General features: G+C 55.7%; 2 protein-coding genes across 3 annotated transcripts in view; one reads left to right on the top strand and one right to left on the bottom strand.

The window, feature by feature from the left end:
- The window catches only part of BAZ1B (bromodomain adjacent to zinc finger domain 1B), a 61677-nt gene extending 54961 nt beyond the window's left edge, over positions 1 to 6716 (top strand). The window contains exons 16-20 of one of the 2 annotated variants that reach the window (XM_045786211.2): positions 1515 to 1630; positions 3921 to 4066; positions 5206 to 5309; positions 5627 to 5995; positions 6508 to 6716. In XM_045786211.2, the coding sequence (XP_045642167.2) occupies positions 1515 to 1630; positions 3921 to 4066; positions 5206 to 5309; positions 5627 to 5984 (724 nt within the window). In that variant the 3' untranslated portion in view covers positions 5985 to 5995; positions 6508 to 6716. Of the gene's footprint in view, positions 1 to 1514; positions 1631 to 3920; positions 4067 to 5205; positions 5310 to 5626 lie in introns of both variants that reach the window. The other variant, XM_045786210.2, reaches the window with a different exon arrangement.
- On the bottom strand, positions 6706 to 14162 carry FZD9 (frizzled class receptor 9). The gene has a single exon (XM_045786212.2). It carries the CDS (start codon positions 13934 to 13936, stop codon positions 12158 to 12160), a length of 1779 nt encoding a protein of 592 aa, XP_045642168.1. The 5' UTR covers positions 13937 to 14162; the 3' UTR covers positions 6706 to 12157.
- Positions 14163 to 21192: the final 7030 nt, after the last annotated feature.

Raw genomic sequence — 21192 nt, 5'->3', positions numbered from 1 at the left:
CCTGTGCTTCCACTTTCCCCCTTCTTAATTACTTCCTCAGCTGTCCCCTGCTCAAAGTTCTGAAACTCATGGCCTTCCTTACCCATACCTGTTGTTTTCCTTCTTTATCACGATTAGAACTCTGGGGTCACCTTGGACATCCTCCTCTCCCTCAGCTTCCATGCTCTGTTCATTTACGTCAGTTCTGTGTCCGGACATCTCACAAGTCAGTCTCCTGCTACCCACTGTCCATGGTCCCTGCTGTCAGTTGGCCCTCCTCTGTCTCTCTTCCGGGCTCTTTCAGTGGCTTCTCAACTCCTTACCTCATGTCTTTCCCCTCCTATTTGTCCAGCTTTGGTGGGGCTACCAGAACGGTTTATGTAAGGCGTAAAGACAAGCTTGTGTCACTATCCTGAAACTTCCATCTTTCTATTGCCTATAGAATAAAATCCAAACTACCTGGCCTGGTTTTTGAGACTCTTCTACAATACCAGTCTATGTTTTTATGAGCCTTTATTCCCATGTCGTGTGCTCAGTGCAGGCTGTTCACTGGATATCCTTGCCTGCTGGGCTTTTGTCCTCGCCGGGAATATTCCCTCTCTCCAGAACTGAGGGAACTGCTTACGGCCTACGTAAAATTTCACTGGTTTTTTGAAATGTTTTTATATTCTTAGGATTAATTCTTCCTCTCTCTGTTCCAGTCGAGCGTCCAGTCTCAGTCTTTCGGTGTGTCTTGCCTCCATGGTTAGTCTTACATGTGACCGTCTTCCCGTGAGACTGTTAGTGCCCTGGCGGCGGGGGTGGTACTTTGTTCACCCTGATCCCAATACGGCCTTGCAAAGAGGAGATGCCCAATGTCTGCCAAGTTAATGCCATTGTTTTCCACATTGCAGTTTGAGGTTGTGAGAGGGCAGCTTGTAGGCGCTCTGTCTTGGTCTCTGAGAGGGCAGAGCTATTTGACCCTGACCCCATCTAACAGCATTTCTCAGTTGTTATTTCTCACTCTGCTCCAGCGGCACTTGGAGCCAAGTAAGGCACGCTACCCTGAAATGGCGGAGCTTTGCACCAGCTGTTCAGAGCTGGGATTACCATTGCTTTGCTATTACGGTCATCTGCAAGCTGTTTCACTCCTGGAGCGGGGCTATCAAGGTGCAGTGACACCTGTCTGGGTTGTTTGTCCTTTCAGTCCACCCCAGAGTTGGGAACGATATCTGAAATGTTACATTCTGTGGGTGATTTTGTGAGACAAAAGGAATAGGTTTTGTATTGTTTTATGTGAGGAGAGATGGGTTGTATTTTGGTCTCGATCTCTGTTGCAGTTGGTATCTTATCCATAGCATTTGGGGCCTTGTGGAGGCGGCCTGCTGCTGAAGCTTAGGCTTCCATGCTGTTGCCCGTGTCTCGGCCTCGATTCAGGTTCTCTCCCCTCTCATCAAATCTGCCCGGTCTGTGAAGAGGATCCCCGTGGGACTTCATCCTTTCTTACGACCACTTTGGCCTAGAACCGCGTTCCCTACATGTTTCCCTCCCCACAGGAATTATACCGAAGAGTCTGCCTCTGAGGACAGTGAAGATGATGAAAGTGATGAAGAGGAGGAAGAAGAGGAAGAGGAAGAGGAAGAGGAGGATTATGAGGTGGCTGGTCTGCGACGTAAGTATTCAGTTTGCCTTCATAGTTGACCTCACAGCTTTCCAACGTGACTTGGGAAGACTGGGTGGGCAGGAGCCACCCACCCAGCCTTGCCATCAGGCCATCTTTTTTCTTGCACATGTTGTGGCTGTGGGGTGACTCCACTGCCGTGGTTTTAAAGGGATTTTCAAGGTGCCATGTAACCACCTTCCTAGTGGGAGGTTGGATGGCTTGGTCTTAAGAATATTTGGTCTGAGAATTAGTGGAATTCAGGGCCCCAAGTATGTTATGAAGAGTCTGCTGGCTCAAGCCTCTTTAGTCTGTGGGGACGTGGGGACCACGGGTGAGGAAGGCCTAGGCCCGCTGTCCTCTCCTAACAGTGGTTTTGGCCTCTGCTGCAGTGCTGCTTTCAGAGAAATGATTTGTCCTCCAGTCATGGTGATTTTCTCTTCGTCATAGTGTGCAGGGATCTAGCTTTGCCAATTTTAAAAGAGAAGACTAGTTTTTTTCATGGCTTAGGGTGGTTGTTGGGAAGGTTCAGGTCTGTTTCTCACTAGATGCCAGTGGGGGGGTGGGGGAGGGCTCTTCCTTTGCATTTAACCTCATTGATTCTCACTCTCTAACGGCCGTTCATCGTGAGTCATTTTCATGGTTAAACCTAAAGCCCTGAAGTCTAGCCTTTTATAGCCTCCTCCTTTGCAAAATATACCCTTCCTTATAGGTTAGAAATGAGACCACAGATCCAGATTTTGATGAGCTTTTGAAGAGATGGTACAGTTCCCAAGATCATAGCACTCTGAGAGTTTGGACTTCGGTATAAGGAGTCTGAGAAGATGCTTGGCATGACCAGTCCCACAGCAATGGTGCCACTAAAACCTGAGGGGTTTGGGTGTGCATCCCTGTCCCCGTCTGCCCAATCTTAAAGGGCTCTTATTTGGGACACCTTAATTTCTCTCATTCCTACAGGGCTCCTTTTGTTTGTTCACTAACATGATTATCCAGTTGTCCAGGGTCAGGAGACAAGTAGTCCCTTAACCCCAGATTCTGAAGAGACTTCGTCAGGTAGCTGGAGAGTGTGATTGGGACGCAGGGTTGTCAGGGAATAGATTCTGAATGTGACAGTATACTCATTTTGTGTATTTTCAGAGTGGGAGATGCTTTCCACTTGTGAGTTACTGTTTTCTTTCCAAAAACTTGTTCTCTCCAGGTTTCTAGGGTCTTATCTGCCAAAGGGGTCTGGGAAGTACTGGTACCTCAGAGCCCCTTTGTTCCACCTTTTAGGCCACCGAAGATGTGTTCCCTAGTTCCCAACTCAAGGCCCTGGGTTGGTGGCTGTCTGTAGCATTTTGAGTTTCATCCTTAGTGTCAGTTTCTTCTCTCTTCCAAGCCTGGTCTTGAGCTTAGAGACCTTAAAATAGCCAGTGAAGGGTTATCAGGGTCTAGAAGTAGAATATGAAACATTGTGTATTGATTCTTTGTGTCCCTGGTTGTGTATACCCGTCTCTGTCCATGTGTCACCTCTCTACTTTGAAGGGAAAATGTTTTCAGTGGAGAAGCTTTGAGCTAATTCTAACGGAGCATTGCTCCCTGAGGACGTATTGAGAAACGTTGGTTTGTCTGACATCGAGCACCTGTTGTCAGAGACACAGGTCACCTTGGGGACTTTGTATTCGTTATTTTCCCTTTGGGGGTCCCGGGCAGGGCTCTTATGGAAGTGTCCTGGGCCATTGCTTGTGGTTTTCAGAAATGCAAGAAAGCAGGACTGGGGCAAGCCTTAAAGTGGATTCACTGAGGAAGACTTCAAGTGGGTATCAGCTTTTCTTTCAGAAGACTGTGGTGGCGAGCGTAGGATTACTCAGGGAACCAGGAGGCGAGAACTGTCCTACAGTCATATTCCACCTCACATGTAAGGACACACACTCAGAGGCCAAGCTTGGGGTTTGAGAATTCCAGGCAGACCTGTTAGCAAACGGCCTCTCCTCCTGAGTGAGTCAGCTTGCCATTGACTCCTTCAGAGGCCTCGTTCCTGGGAGTAGCTGTGAACAGAGTGGGGACAGAGAGTAGCCGTTCTGAAGGAACTGGCTTTCCAAAGAGATTCTTAGAAGGTCTTTGGCAGTTGATGAAAGGTATCCATTCATCTGCTTCTCTACCTTTAAAGTGTCTTGTCAGGTAGGGCAGGAGAGAAAGAGCAAGAGCGCCTTAATGACCAAAGGGAGCTGTTGTTCTGCTCGACCAGATGCTCTCCCCATCCCATAGGCATGCTCCCTTCATCCTCCATTGTTCAGCTCTGAATCCATATTTTCTATTTCAGTGAGACCTCGAAAGACTGTCCGGGGCAAGCAGGGTGTCATCCCCCCTGCAGCGAGGCCCGGACGCCGGCCAGGTAAGAAGCCGCATCCCGCCAGGAAGTCTCGGCCGAAGGCGCCACCTGTGGACGATGCGGAGGTTGAAGAGCTGGTGAGTGATTTCCCCTCCTCCCTGTACCGGTCGTTTCTCAGCCCCCACTCCAGCGTTAGGAATCCATCAGGCAACAGGTGGGGGCCCCTCCCCCCTCCTTTCGGAGGCTGATGGAGCAGATGGGTGGGCCTGTGGGCAGACAGAGGCCGCAGGCCCCCCAGGAGCAGCTATGTCCGGCATTCCCCTGCTGTAGCCTGCAAACTTCGTCTCCTCAAATTAATAGGCAGCCCGTTACTTGTTAAGGATTTTAAAATAGTATCCATGTGTCCCCAGTGGCTCAGAGGGGCTGGGTCTCCATTGTGGGAATGTCAGCAATGTTGGCGCCTCAGTCACTCTTGGGTCTTTTGCCCACAGTTGCTGTGGGAGGGGCGTTACCCTCCCCTCTGCTCCTCAACCAATGTAATTTTAGTGGTTTTACTTTAGATTTCACTTGCGCTTTAAAAGAACAATAAGAGGCTCTTGAAAACGTACTGATTCTGGCAGAGCAAATTGGGGTTGGGGGCGCATAAAGCAAGCCATTAGGGAGCTCGAGGGCATTTGCGAGATCCTTCTGCTGGCCCAGCCGTAACTAACCCTTCAAGTCTGGGGCTCTGGCCACTGTGAGTCACAGCAGCGATGGCTCCCTGGAGGGGACGCCCACCCTTTCCTCTTCAGCCACTTAGCTCCCACATGCTTGCAGCAGGAGGGCCTGGGAGAGGAATTGTACCTCTTGCTTTTCTTACCTCAGAGCTCCCAACCCCACAGAATTGGCTGCCGGTGGTCCCCGTAACCCGTCTGGGTCTACACGGTTGCTTGTTTATATCCCTCCACGGTGTGCACGTAATCCCAGGTCCATCGGCTCTCACCAGTGTGCTGGTGACAGTGGCCTCTCTCGCCGACCTGTAGCAGGACCGCTGTAACAGGGCAACTGCTGCCTGCCCTCTGCTGCTTTGATCAGCGTCCACCAGGGAGGAGGCCAGTGGGCTGATGGGAAGATGCCTGCCCCCTGGCTGAGCACGCTCCCTGACTTGAATGTCAGATGACTTTGACTGTCTCTACTCCAAGAAAATGGTGGAATTCTTTTTTTTTTCCCCCCCTTTTCTTGTTCTGTCCACTCTTCTCTTGGACCTGTAATAACATGTCTCTTTCTTTGGTGCCAGGTACTTCAGACCAAGCGGAGCTCCCGGAGGCAAAGCCTAGAGTTGCAGAAGTGTGAAGAGATCCTCCACAAGATTGTGAAGTACCGCTTTAGCTGGCCCTTCAGGTGGGCTGTGTTCTCAGGCACAGGGGAGCAGGACTGGCCTTGTGGGTGCTCAGAGCTTGCAGACAGCTGGCGGGGGGTGCGCCGAGCAGAGGTTAGGACGACCCTGATCCTTCCTTTAGGACACGTCTGAGGGTGGGGGGACTTCCTTCCCAGACCAGTAGAGACAGCACTTAGTCCAAGGTGAACACACCTCTTCTCTGCCTGTCAGCTGGCTGATGTCGGCAGGGGTGGGCGTTCTGGGAATGGTGGTCCGAGAACAAGGTTTCTGTCTCCTCCTCGAGGCCGTGCTCAAGATTTCCATTTGGTCTTCTCCACAGGGAGCCCGTGACCAGAGATGAGGCTGAGGATTATTATGATGTCATCATGCACCCCATGGACTTCCAGACAATGGAGAACAAATGTTCCTGTGGGAGCTACCGCTCTGTGCAGGAGTTTCTTACCGACATGAAGCAAGTGTTTACCAATGCGGAGCTTTACAACTGCCGAGGCAGCCATGTGCTGAACTGCATGGTGAAGACAGAACAGTGTCTGGTGGCTCTGTTGCATAAACACCTTCCTGGCCACCCATATGTCCGCAGGAAACGCAAGAAGTTTTCCGATCGGCTTGCTGAAGATGAAGGGGACAGTGAGTCAGAGCCCGTTGGACAGTCCAGGGGACGAAGGCAGAAGAAATAGGCAGGGCCCTGGTAAGGGAGCCGAGGTGGGGGGAACGGAGAGAGCCGGGGAGGGTGGGAGGGAGCAGGAGAGGGAGATGGAGAAGAATGTGGAAGGGAGGAGATCACAGGGAGTCCAGAAATGCCCGTCATCCCAAGCTTGTGCTGCCTTGCCCAACTCTCCAGAGGGCCCTAAGCAGGCAGAGCTCTTTGGAGAGCCTACTCTTGGGCTGGTGGTCTCTGCCCAGAGATGCCGTGGGCGGTAGGCGGCCTTAGCCCTGCTGAGAGTTTCCAGGGAGAGGCCAAGGGTACAGCTTTCTCGTGGGCCCATATCCTTTAACTTTCTTCTTTCCTTATGGCCCCTCCTGTGTTGGCCACCACGACAGTGCCAAGCCTCTGGTCTCCAGGGGAGGGATTACTGTATTACATGGAAGGATCAGGGGTAATCAGGCCAATTTGGGGAGGCGGTGTTGATTTTTTAATCTCCATTTACACACAGTCTTGTTTCTTGAAGCCCATCCTCTGTCTCTCCCTCCCTCCCTCAGGTGACAGTAGCAGTGAGTGCCATACCGCATTCTGTATTCACCAGCATCATGAGACACTTGTGCTCTTTTGAGTTGCTCTTGGCAGAGTAAAGGGACTTGTCCTGGAGCCATTCCTGAATACCCCTCCCCTTCTTTGTGACAGCTCTCTCCCCTTCTGTCCCACCTCACCCCTTCAAAATAAAAAACAAAAAAACTGAAAAAAAAAAAAATCTAAAAAACCCACAAAGAACATAAGGCACTTCACTAGAGACTGGAGTCCTGCTTATAATCATGCATATAACCTTTACTTGGATGGATCTGGCCAGAGGGGTGTTGGAGCCCAGCCCACCCACATACCAGACACAAGCTCTTAGGGGAGCAGAAGAAAAGCAGGAAGAATTTAAATGTTTAATTTTTTTTAAATTGACTTTTCTAGTTATTAAAAGTTGCTTGTTTCAGCAGTGCTATTGTATAAAGAACATCTTGTAAAATATTTCTGTCATCTTGCTTTGGCACATGTACAGTACAGTTTATATGATAACGTGTTTGCTCTACTTTGCCCCGTCTCCTCCCCCAGCCCATCCTCTCGCCTTCAGAGAAGCGGGGTTGGAGGCTCAGCAGGGCAAGCGGTGGGACCTGGCGGGGATGGGGATGTCCCTCTGCCTGCCCTGGTGGCCGTTTCTGCCTCGTCCATCTCCAGCCCCCTCCTCCTCCTCCCTCCTTGGAGCTCCCCGAGAAGCTGAGTCTTGTAGGGTTGCGTGAGGGGCGGTGGCGGGGGGCGGAGGAGGGGCTCGGACGGCCCCTTCTGCAAGGAGTCTGGCAATAGTAGTTCTAGTTAGGCAGAACTTCGTAGTCTTCTTTCCCTTTTATGGCAGATTTTGATAAAAATGCAAAACAGGGTTTAATTTTCTTTTCTATCAGCTTTGAATTTAGAAAATGTGAGCACCTCAGCTCTTCTGTACCTATTTAAGTTAAGGGAGAACATGTCCACCGAGGGGATTACAGCTCCTAGAACTTGAGAATAAAGCCTCTTAATACGAAACTTCAAGGTGTGGTCCGTGTCTCACCCCGCCTGCCCGGCCCAGAGACTGGGGGGATTTGCTCCAGTGGCTGCTGGATAGGTTTACTGTCCCTTCTCCCCCAGGTTCGGGCTTCGCACTGACGCTCCAGTTCCATAATCCCAGCCACCAACACCGTGCCCTGCCTCTTACCCTAGAGCCAGTCTGTTCTTGTTCACAGTGAGAATCTTGTGTTCCCACTTCAGTGACACCTGAACTGTTTGTTGTTGTTGTTGTTGTTTTTTAATTGTCTTTAAGGAGGAAGGGCCCCATTAAAGGGTAAACTTGTAATAAATTGGAATTTCAAATAAACATTATGTACTTGTGTTTATAAAGAAGAAACAGTTCTGGTGAATCTTTCTTTGTGCTCTTGGGGATGGGGGTGGATCGTGCAGAGTCCCGAGTGCTAGTCCTGCTGACTTTTGGAGGCAGTTCTGCGGGAGCGAGAGGACCCCTGAAGCGTGACCTTCAAAGCTTCTTCTGGCCTTGTCCCTAGCCCCCCGCAACTTTCATTAGAATTCTAGGAATTCAGGGAAAATAACTCTCAAAGGCTTCACTGTGGGAATTTGTATAGTGCTTGAGGAGTTAATTTTGGGGCAACTCCTGACTTTTACAACACCTCAAGGAAAATTTCAAACCTAAACACAAAGAGTGAAAACAATGAATTCCCATGTCCTGTGCTTCAATTCTACCACATAGCCAATCTTACTTACGTCGTCATTGGTGTTTATGCTGAGAGTTTTTAAAGTCAGAGTGGTTGATCTGAGTAGGTCACTGCCCGGTGGCAGCCTGCTTACCGAGTTCAGAGGTGTTGCAGAGCCCACTGTGTGGTCCCATCTACCGAGAGGTGGAACTCCAGCTCCTGGACCACCCGAACCCAGGATGGCGGTGAGTAAAGTGGGAAGAAATCAGGAGAACCCGGAGCTCTGGGTGCAGGTTCTGCCCCAGCTGCTCTATGGCGTTGCTGAGTGTGGGCCTGGAGCCAGGCCTGGCCCGAGCACTGGGGGAGTTTCAGTCCTGGGGCGCGGGGGAGGCTGCCTGCCCCAAGGTCAGCTCCAGGGTGGCCAGCACTCTGGCTCTGGGAAAGGGAGCTGTGTGACCTTCGAGCATTTCCTACGCAGTCACAGCCAGACACAGGCCCAGCCACCTCTGTGAAGTCGTTCCCCAGTGGGTCTCAGGGTACCTGAGGATGGTGCCCGTGGGGCCATGTCTTCTCATCTAGGGCATGCATCCTGGTCCTGTTAAACCATCAGCCCATTGCTCCCTGCCAAGGGCGTGACCTTCGGGGAGCTACCTGACTTTGGCTGACTCCTGGGGCGCCTGGGTGGCTCAGTCGTTAAGAGTCTGCCTTCAGCTCAGGGCGTGATCCCGGCGTTCTGGGATCGAGCCCCGCATCAGGCTCCTCTGCTGAGAGCCTGCTTCTTTCTCTCCCACTCCCCCTGCTTCTGTTCCCTCTCTTGTTGGCTGTCTCTCTGTCAAATAAATAAATAATCCTTAAAAAAAACCAAACAAACCAAAAAACTTTTTCCTGAGGACAGGGGTCTGAGGCTCTTCTCCTGGGATTCAACGGACCTCTCCCCCTCATCCTGCCTGTGCTGCCTTCTTAGACCATGTCTCTGGGGAGGCTGTGGAAATTTGTCAGGGGTGGCAGTGAGGTGGGGTCTGGATTGCCAGGGAGCCAGGGCATCCTCAAGCAGGACACTGAGAAACTCAAGCCGGGCAGGAAGAGAGTGTACGCATTCCATGGCTCCCCGTGCCAGACCCCTAACACTGGGGTGCGGCTGAGAGGTGGGGAGAGCAGCTACTGACCCCCCCCCCCCGGGACCTCCTCAGTCTGACCCCATTCAAGATCACCGCTGCTGACTCCTGTGAACTTTGAACTGTTTTCCTTGGAACGAATACCGAGCTCAGGGCTAAGTCCCCTTACCTAGGACGTGCCACACAAGCTCAGCCGGCTGGATGGGCATAGCCCTGAGGACGTGTGCACACAGATGTGCTGCCAGGGCTGTGGCCGGGAGGGGCCCGGGGCACCCCGTGCACAGGCCAGCAGGTGTTGGTTTCTGAGGCACTTCCCCTGGGTTCTGGAATTTCCTTTTGGGGGCTGAGGGCGGGGGAGGCCCCACTGTGGGAGGGGTTTCTCTGGACAAAACCGCCCTAGGTTCTAAACACCTGCCATTGGGATGGAATCCGTGGTGTGGTGGGAGTCACAGAGGCTCCGGAGGCCGCAGACGGCCTGCCTGGCCGCGTGATATCCAGCCAGCCAAGCTCTCCGCACTTCCCCTGTCTGTAAAATGGGGAGAAGAATCAAACGGAAGCCGCTATAAAAGTTCTCTAATAGATGTGTCCTTCTTCCTTCTCCTTCAGGGTCTGGGACTTTTTCTGCTGTCCCCCAGTGCTGAGAAGCGGCTGGCAGAGCCCCTCACTGCCCACCTGTCCCTTCCCTCCTCCCTGTTGTTCTGGAAGCCCAAATCTTGTTTCTGCTGGGCTGGACCTAGCTGAGTGCCGCCCCTCCTGGCCACTGACTGACAAGGGACAGCGGTGGACTGGTGCCAGTCCTGATGCTCAGCGTCTCCTCCGCCCTCTGCCCATACACATGTCACCTGCCTTTCTCTTCCCTGGTCTCCAGAATCCTCTCCTTTTGCTCCCGCCGCCCCTGCCCTGGTGCAGGTCCTCAGCAGCTTCAGCTTGGCTCCCCGCAGACCCGGCCAGCAAGCCCAGCTCAATGCAGCCACTATTACCACCCTCCCTCTTCCAACCTGGGCCCCTGTCACCTTCAATGAGCGTAATCTGTCTCTCAGGCAAGGACCCTCACCGAGGTGTCAGGGTCACTTGGCTTCACTGATTAAAAAAGGCCGGAGGCCTTCCTGTGTGCTCCGTGAGGGGGAAGCCTTCAGGTATGGGGTGGTGGGGGAAGGGCTGTGCAGGAAATGCATAAGCACAGGTGCCGAGGCTGCAGGGTTCCCCTGGGGGTCAGGGCCAGTCCTTGCAGGGAGGGACAGCCCTTAACTCTCCTCAACTCCCGATGGGAATTTGACACCGCCTGTTTGATCTTCAGTTGGTGTCTGTCTTGCCCCGCTGAGACTGGTGGTTGGTGCAGGGTGAAGAGCTCCAGCCTGAGAGCCCTGGCTTTGGGAACTCAGCCCTACTCCTGACAGGAAGCAGTCGTCCTTGCAGGTGAGCCTGGACCCTTGGGGCCTCCTGGCAGTGACACTGAGTGCTGGCTCTGTCTCATGCGCCCAGGGACAGTGACGAAGACCCTCACCTGGCTGAAGTCACAGCGGCCAAAGCAGACGCCAAGATGGGACTCTGGGGTCTGACCCCCCTCCACCCCAAGCTGATGGGGGTCCCCGTGGGATGGCCACGCACTCCTTACAGTGGGCCGAGATGGCGCAGGGTCCTGCGGCCTTGGGCTTCCCCGGCACACAGATAGACACATACCTTTTCCTGTCCCCTGACACACGAGTGTGCAATGTGCCCTGGAGCAGCCATGCGCGCTCCCCTGCACCTGCCCCATTTCTCACAGCAGCTCTCTGCACCTCAAATCTTTCCGCAGCCTTCGGAGCTGGGGGCCCAGTGCCCACTAGACTCCAGGGCTCCCCATCTCCCGTCTGCACTGCCAAGATGCCCACATACCAGTCCGGCCCCATCTCCACTCCACCCAGAGAGATGAGGGGAGGGGCTGGGGTGCCCTGACTAGGACCCCAGGGAGTGAGGTGCACACCAGCAATCCTGGCAGGCAACGAGGACAGTCACTGCAGCCTCAGCCCTCAGGCCCCGGGGAAGGGACAGTGGGACACGCCTACCTGAGACCAGGTTCTGAGCCTCCGAGGGGAACTTGGAGACAGGTGGATGCCCTAATTTCCCACAAGAGTGAAGAAAGCAGCCCTATCCACAACACCCCCCCCCCCGGCAGGCTAGAGTCCCCAAGGCCACAGGTGTCCTCCCAGGGGATTCCCAGAGTGGCCCGGCAGGCATCCCAGGCACACTTTGCGAAGCAGGAACTCAGGATTCAGGCAAAGGAGCAAAGACAGGCGAGAGGGGAAAAACACACACACACACACACACACACACGCACGCGTGTGCGTGGGGACTTCTGCAGAAACAGGTGCTCCACAGGGACGCCCTCCTGACCGGTTGGGGAGCCACAGAACGGGGCCTGGCGCGTGAGGCCAGCACCCACCCAGCTCTGCCCACCACGGAGACTCCCGCAGGGCCCTCACCCTCCTACCTTCCCCTTCCCGGCCCACAGAGGACTCAGTGGTGCCACACGGGGGGTTTATTCCAGTCACAGCTTCCAGAGAAACTCAACAATAAATTACACCATTAAATAAACTCCCTGCTGGACCACGCCCCCTTCTGCCCCTCCTCCTCGCCACATGCTCCCCCAGGTCCCCGTGGGGACCTGGCCAGGCCCACCCCCTGCACTAGGCCACAGGGGAGTGAGCCTCACTGGGTCCCGGCAATCTAGGGTGGCAGGAGAGTCTCCCCGCCCTGGTCCTCGGCCCCTCGCACTCACTTGCCTGACCTTGACAGCTGGGCAGCTGCTAGTCAGCTGTCTCCTCCGGAGGGGGGGCCAGGAGGGGGCAACAGCCGCCCCGCGCAGGCCTGTGTCCCTAGAGGTGCGTGGGGTTCTCCAGAGAAGGGTCCGTCTTAGTCATGTGCAAGACCACGGTGGGGGCCTTGTAGTGGCAGTGCGTGCCACGGCCGTAGCCCCCGGGAGCCCGGCAGGCCTTTGCCCGGGCCCGACCAGCTGCCATCTTGCGGTGGCACAGGCTCTGCCAGGTCTGGAAAGTCTTGGAGCTCCACACCCAGACTCCGCTGGTGATGCCGACCACCAGCGACATGAAGATTTTGAGCATAAAGACAGCCACGGTGGGCACCGAGCCCCCTGGTAGCGAGCAGTCCCTCCGGCCCCCGGGCATGGTGGCTGCCGAGCAGGGCTGCTCTGTTGCCCGAAGGCGCCAGAAGTCCATGTTGAGGCGTTCATAGACGTAGCACACGATGACGCAGGTGGCAGGCACCGTGTAGAGGATGGAGAAGACCCCAATCTTGACCATGAGCTTCTCCAGCTTCTCTGTGTTGGTGCCGCCCGTCTTCATGATCTTGCGGATGTGGAAGAGGGCCACGAAGCCGGTCAGGAGGAAGCTGGTGCCCAGCACCAGGTAGCAGGAGAGGGGCACCAGCACGAAGCCCGTCAGCGCAGCCGCATCCATGCTGGCCACGTAGCAGAGCCCGGTGAGCTCGTCCCCGGCCACCTTGCGCAAAGTCAGGATGACGATGGTCTTGAGGGCGGGTAGGCCCCAGGCCGCCATGTGAAAGTAGCTGCCATGGGCCTCGATGGCCTCGTGGCCCCACTTCTTGCCGGCTGCCAGGAACCAGGTGAGGGTCAGCACCACCCACCACAGCGAGCTGGCCATGCCGAAGTAGTAGAGCAGCAGGAAGACGAGGGTGCAGCCCGTGTTCTCCAGCCCCTCCTGGATCACGTAGAGCGCGCCCGCCTCCTGGTCGCAGGCCACGCTCTGGGCGCCCGCCACGGCGCGGATGAGGAAGGCCAGTGAGTAGACGTTGTAGCACATGGACAGGAAGATGATGGGGCGCTCGGGGTACTGGAAGCGGTGGGGCTCCAGCAGGAAGGTGAGCACGGTGAAGGCCGTGGAGAAGAAGCACAGCGCCGACCACACGGCCATCCAGACAAGCGCGAAGTCCTTGTCGCGCCGCGACCAGAACACCTCGACGCCGGGCCCGCAGCGCGGCGCGCACGAGCGGCTCTTCTCCACGTACTGGAACTTCTCCGGGTTCTCGCAGGTGCCGCCGACGCCGCCCGGGCCCGAGGCGGGGTCGCTGGGGGGCCGCGCGGGCCGGGGCGCCACGGGCAGCATGCCCAGGCCCTTGTGGGGCTCGGCGGGGCCGGCCGTGGCGTTCTCGGGCGCCTCCATGCAGAGCGCGTGCGGGTCGTTGCGCGTGGGCAGCCGGGCGCAGTCCAGCGAGTCCGGCCAGCCGAAGTTGAACTGCTCCATTATGGGCGCGCAGCGGAGGCGCGCCTGTTCGCACATGGGCCGGCAGGCAGGGATGGGCGTCGAGACCTGGTCGGTGCACATGGGCGCGTACAGCGAGCACAGGAAGAAGCGCAGGTGGCTGTGGCAGCCGTACTGCACGAGCGGCGCGAACTCGGCCAGCTCCGCGGCCGCCTCGCCCTGCGACGTGTGGCCCAGCAGGTTGGGCATGCGGGTCAGGTTGTAGCCGATGCCGCGGCACATGGGGATCTCCACCGCCTGGCAGGGCGCCGGCCCGCGCCCTCGCTCCGGGTCGAAACGGCCGATCTCTAGCGCCGCGCCGCCCGCCGCCAGCAGCTGCCACAGCAGCAGCGCGCGGCGGAGCGGCGGCACGGCCATCCCGGGCGGCCCCGGCCGAGGGCGGGAGGGCGGCCCCGGCTCACTGGGGCCGCGCCGTCCGGCGCCCCCGTGCCCGCCCGCCACGTCGCGGGGCGCGGGCCATCGCCGAGCCGCCCGCGTGCGTCCGGGCGCCCCGGCAGCGCGTTGGGAAGCCGCCCGAGGGAGAGGAGACGCCGAGCCAGCCGAGCCGCCAATACCGCTGCCACTCGAGCGGCCGCGGAGCCAGAGCGGGCGCCGCCTCCCGGGGCCGCCGCTACAAACCTCGGGGCGGGGCGCCGGGAGGATACGCCCAGGGGCGGGCCCTCCGCGCGCCGGGCACGCCCTCCCGCCGGGCTTTAAAGGCGCCGCGTCTCACCGTTGCACCGCGGCACCCGCGTGGGTACGATCCGGCGGTGCCGGGTGCAGGTGCGCCCGGGGCCCGCGCGCTCGGTGCTTCCCCTTCCCCTGCTGCCCCACTCTCCCCGCGACAAGAGAGACGGAAGTTTCTCCTGCCCTTCATCCCGGGTCGCCTCTCTTCACCCCAGGCGGCAGACCATTTCTGAGGCCTCCATTTCTGAGGCGTTGAGAAGCCTCGGCCCCCTACTCAGTGCCAGTTCAAGTGCAGCCTGCGACTTCACCAGTTGTATGCGATTTTGTATGCTCCCTCAACCTCGGTTTCCTTTCCTGTAGAACCGCCATTTTATCTATCATCTATCTATCTATCTATCTATCTATCTATCTATCTATCTATCTATCTATCTTTATTTTTAAAGATTTTTATATTTTTTATTTTTACGTGATCTCAAGGTGGGTCTCGAACTCCCACCGCCCAGATCAAGAGTTGCGGGCCCCACCAATTGATCCAGCCAGGTGCCCCAGGACTCGGCTTTTTAAATACAAGTATCATTGACATCTAACATTAGTTTCAGGTGTACAGCGTGATTCGGTGTTTGTTTACGCCGGGAAATAATCACCAGGTAAGTCTCATCACGGTCTATCACCCTACACATTTGTTTTCATTTGTGATGAGAACTTTCAAGTTTCACTCTTTCAGCAACTTTCAAGCGTGCAATACGGCATTACTGACTGTAGCCAGCAATTGTACACGGAGTCCCCTGGACTTATTTATCTTATCACTGGAAGTTTGTATCTCTTGGCCCTCTTCACCCATTTTGCCCGCCCCTCCCAATCTGTCCTCTGTATCTGTGAGTTTTGTTTTGTGTTCAGATTCCACATATAAGTGAAATCATACAATATTTGGAGGATTTCATTTTGACACCCCAGTGTCCCCCTCTCTCTGCCCCTCCCCTCCTCTCTCCTGAGCTCCCTGGGCGCAGGGCTTTCCCTGGGGAGTCCTCTCTGGCCAGGGAGCCTGCAGCCACCACCCCAACAGCCCCTGGAGAGCCCTGTTCTCCTTCCTGTGCCTGCAGAGCCCAGGCACTGTGCACAGCGACATCCCACGGATACTTTAGGAGTCCACCTCATACCCTCCTCACATCTGCCCTCACCCCTGGAAGGGGCACCTGGAAGACCCAGACTCCACAGGTCCAGACGCCCTAGCAGCTGCTCAGGGTGCTTAGAGCATGAGGGGCTGAGAGAGAGAGAGAGGCCAGCCCTGCAGGGGATTTAGGAGATGGACCGAGAACCTCCCATGAGCCACGGGGCCCTGGGCCAGGCACTTCCCTCCGTGACCTTTCCAACCCTCATAACAGTTCTGCAAAAAGAATTCTGTAATTATTTTCCAGAAGAGAGACTGAGGCACAGAAAACTCAAGATATTTGCTCAGATTACACAGCTCGACAGGGGCAGGGTGGGACTCTAGGCTCTTTCCCAGCATGAGGCTGCCCGTCACCACCAGAGGAAGGGCACCTGCCCCGTGGTGGGGACTCAGGATGGTGCGCTCAGCTCTCCCCCCACTCCCCCCCCCACCCTCCGTCCCCAGGCAGGGAAGGGAGAAGGAAAGTGGCATGCTCTGCCGTGGGCAGGCACCCAGCCTCACGCTCTCCGAGAGGCCCTGCAAGATCGGGCACTTGTCCACACTCGGCCCACCTGAGCTGCGAGGGGTATGGCTGCAAGATCCTGATCTTCCCCAGGCAGTTGGGTGTCTTGCAAAAAAGGACCCGCCCTTGACCACCTGGTCAGGGATAACAGTTCCCAGAATGGCAGCGTCAGCTTCCCATTGCCGAGGGTGAAACTCAGGCTCCTGGGAAGGACCGCAGACAGTCTCCGCACCACGCACCCCAGCCCGCCTTTTCATGGACCATGGGGCCGGTTTATTTCTCTGTGCGTCTGGCCCCGTGGACACATAGGTGCATGAACCATAGCGGGGGCCACACGTCATGGTGTCCGTAGGAGGTGGGGCCTCCAGAGGAGCCCCTGCTGCTGGCAGCCAGTGCGGAGGCTGAAGGCAATGGAGGCTTCCCACTACCCCCACTGGGCCCGGGAGCCAGGGTTTTTGTGCCCCTGCCCCCCAGCAGGGCGGAGAGGAGTCTGGGGGCCCTTCCTCTGTCAGTGGTGGTGGGGAGGGTGCCCCAGGAGCTGGGGGATGCCAGGCCTGTCACCATGGCAACGGCTGCTCCTGGGAAGCCAGAGGTGGGGGGTGTGGAAGGGCCCCTCCCCCATGCAGATGCTGCCTGGAGAGGAGGCCTCTTGGGCCGCCTGCCCACCCACCCGGCTTTGTCACTCGATCTCCGTCTTTACAAAGGCAGAACAATACCCCAGGGCTCGCTGAAAGGGAGACGATGAACTGGGAGGAGGGGGATTACCATCAGTGCCCACCCCCCATTCCTGCTTCACTGGGCAGAGGGGCCGGAGACAGGGGTGAGGTGGTAGTAGGTCCCCCCTCTCAGCTCCTCCCCGGAGAGGCCTCCCTTCCTGGGGGCCCTGCACACGCCCTCTCATCCCCCACACTCCTCTTGTCTCCCTGGCTTGCACTCCCAGAGGCCCTTCTTACCACATCCTCCCTATGGCCACATGTCACCCCCACTGGACACTTGCTGCCCTGCCCTCACTTGGGTCTGATACTGCCTCCTCTAGGATGACCCCCCCACACCTCCAGATGGCCTTGGTGCTCACCTCTGTGCCCTATGGCCCCCACACCTGTGCCTGTCTTCCCCACAAGCCTCGAAGCCCCTGGGTGTCTTGGGCGCCTGGCCTAGAGCAAGCTTCCATAAATGTTTGTTGAATGAAAAACATGCTGTGATGAGGAGGGGGCTGTAGATCTTTCTGAAAGAGCCTGAATGCCAGGGGGGCCTGAGGATGAGGAAGGGTAGTGATTGGACACTGGAGCACAGAGGTAAGCAGGCTCAGCCCGTACCTTCTCCAGGTGCCCAGGACATCCTGTAGGAGGGCTGTCGCTGGTGCGGGACGACCTGGCAGGTACACGGGCGCACCTGCTCCGGCCGGGGCAGGTGTGGAGCGACACCAGTCTGGGCAGAGGAGGTGGGTGTGCTGGGACTGGGAGGCAGGGGCGAGGTAACTGAGCATCTGCAGGGACATGCAGGGGCCTGGTTGTTCCTGTGTGTGTACCCTCCACCCCCGCCCCCTCGTGCACGGGGCAGGACTGGCTGATGTGCTGGTGTGGGGGGCCCTCCAGGAATGGGCTCACCTCCCCAAAATTTGAACCCTGGTTCTCACTCCATTTCCCTTGCCCGCGCTGTCAAGGGCTGGATGAGACTGTTCCATTCTTACTAAAGAAGAATTTTTAAAATTCCTTGTTAGGGCATTTCCAATGTTCACAACTAATCAGCATTAGAGGTGAGGAGAGAAATAAGATGATTATGTCCTCCTCCCCCTACAAACCCCGACCTCAGGGAATCAGCACTGAGTTCAGGCAGCTCTTGGGCGCCTGGGAGGCTCAGTCAGTTAACGTCTGCCATCCGCTCAGGTCATGATCCCAGAGTCTGGGGATCAGGCTCCCTGCTCAGCGGGGAGTTTGCTTCTCCCTCTCCCTCTGCTGCTCCCCCTGCTTGTGCGCGTGTGAGTGCTCTCTCTCTCTCTGCTAGATAAAAAAAAAATCTTTAAAAAAAAGAGTTCAGGCACCTGTCTTGATACTTTCTCCTAGACTTAGCAAACATACACACAGTACAATCTTTTCCTGCTTTCTGTTTTACTAAAATGGAATTAATATTGTACTTTTTTTTTTTTTTTGAGAGAAAGAATGGGAGAACGGGGTTGGGGGGAGGGGTAGAGGGAGAAAGAGAATCTCAAGCGGGCTTCACGCCCGAGTGCAGAGCCCATCAGCAGGCTTCATCTCACGACCCTGAGATCATGACCTGAGCCGAAATCAAGAGTCAGGCACTCAGTTCACTGAGCCACCCAGGCACCCCAATATTGTACATCTTACACTTCATTTCTCTCACCTAAAAATCTATCATGGGTAGACGGATGGCTAGATGATCAAAATAAGAGTAGCAAAATGTTAACGGTAGCATCTGTGTGGTGAGTGTTCAGGCACTCACTATAAATTTGGTTCAACATCTCCATATATATTTTTTTCCATATATTTTTAAATTCTCATAATAAAATGGTTGAAACAAAAAATCTGTCATGAATGTCTTTCCATGTCAACACACAGGATCTAACCCATTCTTTTAATTGTCACTCTGATTCCCACCGTGTGGACTTATTGTACGTTATTCAGCTATTCCCCTTTAGATAGACATTCAGGTGGTTTCTATTAACGATGTCTATTACCACGCAGATCCATGAGTATATGTGTCTTACGTTCAGGGTCTGCAAACTGTGGTCCACAGGCCAAATCTAGCCCGCTGCCTGTTTTTCTAAATAAAGTTTTATTGGAACAAAACCATGCTCGCTGGTTGACATGGAGTCTATGGTCTTTGAGCTACAAAGACAGAGGTGAGTAGCTGTGAGCGAGACTATATGGGCCACAAAATGGAAAACTTTTACTATTTGGCTCTTCACAGAAAATGTTTGTCAACTCCTGAATATAACTTGTGCTTTTATTTTTATTTTTTGTTTTTTAAAGATTTTATTTATTCATTTGACAGAGAGAGACAGCCAGCGAGAGAGGGAACACAAGCAGGGGGAGTGGGAGAGGAAGAAGCAGGCTCCTAGCGGAGGAGCCTCATGCGGGGCTCGATCCCAGAACGCCGGGATCACGCCCTGAGCCGAAGGCAGATGCTTAACGACTGAGCCACCCAGGCGCCCCCGTGCTTTTATTTTTGTAGCACAGAGTCTGAGAACTTGATGGATCAATGGGTGTGTGAATTTTTTAATAGCATCACTGAGGTACATTATTGATGCACGATTCACATATTTAAAGCGTGCTGGGGCGCCTGGGTGGCACAGCGGTTAAGCATCTGCCTTCAGCTCAGGGCATGATCCCGGTGTTCTGGGATCGAGCCCCACATCAGGCTCCTCCGCTATGAGCCTGCTTCTTCCTCTCCCACTCCCCCTGCTTGTGTTCCCTCTCTCGCTGGCTGTCTCTATCTCTGCCGAATGAATAAATAAAATCTTTTAAAAAAAAGTAAAAATAAAGTGTGCAATTTGATGAGTTTTGACATATGGCTATACTTGTGAAATCATCACCACAATCAGTGCAGATAATGACTATCTTCTGGTTCAAATGCAAGTGTCTTACTGGGAAATAACACATTAAAATATTAATAACTGGTACATACGTACCTGGTATATACAATAACTGGCCAGTATAGTGCAAACTGAGCTTAAAGATAGGTATCATTTGTTAAGTATTAATTTACATTGTATGTAGTCCTCTTAACACCTTACTAACTGGTAGTTATTTATTTGAATTTTTAGGTGAGGAAATGGGCCCAGAGAGAGTTCCAGCTACTGACCTAAGGGCAAGCAACAGTGCCAGGATTGAAAAATAATACTAGTGAGTATATTCTTCACCCCCAAAAGTTGTCTTGTACCTTCTCCCCCCCCCCCGCCCCCTGCTGGACTGCGGTCAATAGAGTGTAGTTGGCATTTAGTTTGTATAAGTGGAATGTTAACGTGATCATAGGAATTTTTGGTAGCAAACCTTCACTGAGCACCTCCTTTGCGCACACAGCACAGACGGGGCCAGATGCTGGGGACACAGGACGAGCCAGACTGGGCACCTGCTCTCATGGGAGGCGGGAGTCAGTCATGGACAGAATAACGCTCCCTGACATCTGGTTACAGGAGGCCTCGGGGTGGGTGTCGGAAGGTGATGCTCGAACTGGGTCTCAAAGCCAAGTGGGAGGCCAGGGAGAAGAGAAGGAAGGGTGTTCTAGACAGAGGGCACAGCCTTTGCAAAAACTACGGAGGGAAAAAGGAGGCAGCCTGCGGGGTGTGGGGGGGGTTGGGGTCCTAGCAGAGGCTGGAAAGCCCGATTTACCCTCGGGCAATGGGGAGGCTGATGGTTTTAGGGGAGGGTGCGCATTACTAGGTCTGTGCGGAGCGCTACAGGGGCAAAGGACAAGCGTGGGCTCTGCTGGGGGCAGGCCAGGAGGCAAGGAGGTGACACGCGTGTGAGTGCTGAAGGGGGAGGCGCTTTCTCCAGGCCAAGGGAAGGAGGAAGGTATTTGAGGCAGAGGGTTGCAGAGCTACCAGCAGGAAGCAGGCCCTTTCTGTGAGCAACTCTGGGGTTGCTGCCGGGAAGGGGCATGGCATCTGCGAGTGCGGTGGAGGGGCGGCAAAGGGGCGCCCCACCTCCAGGGAGCCCCCCCCCCCCGTGTCCAGCCCCTCGCCGGGCTGGGGCTGCTGCAGCCGCCCTGCGGCCAGGACGGGGCCGGAGGCGCCTGCCGCTACTGAAAGCGGCTTTTGTGCGGCCGCTTGAGCTCCTGTTTCGTTGACGTTGGAACCTGCTGCGTATTTATCCAACTCGAAGGGAAATTCAGCAGCAGCGGAGGGGAAAAAAGTAACCTCAGCTGCCGAGCGGGGAGGAAGGAGGCCCCAGCCTGGCCCCTGCCGCCTCTGCCACCCTGTCCCAAGCAGCCAGGGGTCTCGGGTCCGGGAGGCGGCAGGGCTCACACTCCCCAGCCTCTCTAGGCTGCTGTCTGCTGGCGGGTGAGGGGGACCCTCTGGGGCTTCTCCTGGGGCAAGTCACATGCCTGCTGGGCAATCGAGCCCCAGCCAAGGGCTCACCTCCCCCCTCCGCGGCTCCTGCCTGGGGAGGTTCCAGGCTGGATGGTCCCCGAGTATGTTCTGGAGCCCTTCTCCTGCCCCGCCCCAGCCCGGCCTGCGGCCCACGCAGGAGCCTGGCTCTAGGCCATACTAGCTGTGAGGGCAGAAGCCTAACAAGGCCTGTCAGATGCAGAGGCGTG

Source organism: Ursus americanus, chromosome 2, assembly GCF_024610735.1.
Source record: "Ursus americanus isolate L20-20 chromosome 2, mUrsAme1.1.p, whole genome shotgun sequence".
Lineage (NCBI taxonomy): Eukaryota > Metazoa > Chordata > Mammalia > Carnivora > Ursidae > Ursus > Ursus americanus.
This window is presented reverse-complemented; position numbering and strand designations above follow the sequence as displayed.

Coding starts and splice junctions, on each gene's coding strand:
- FZD9 (XM_045786212.2), bottom strand. CDS start 13,936: ATGGCCGTGCCGCCGCTCCGCCGCGCGCTGCTGCTGTGGCAGCTGCTG.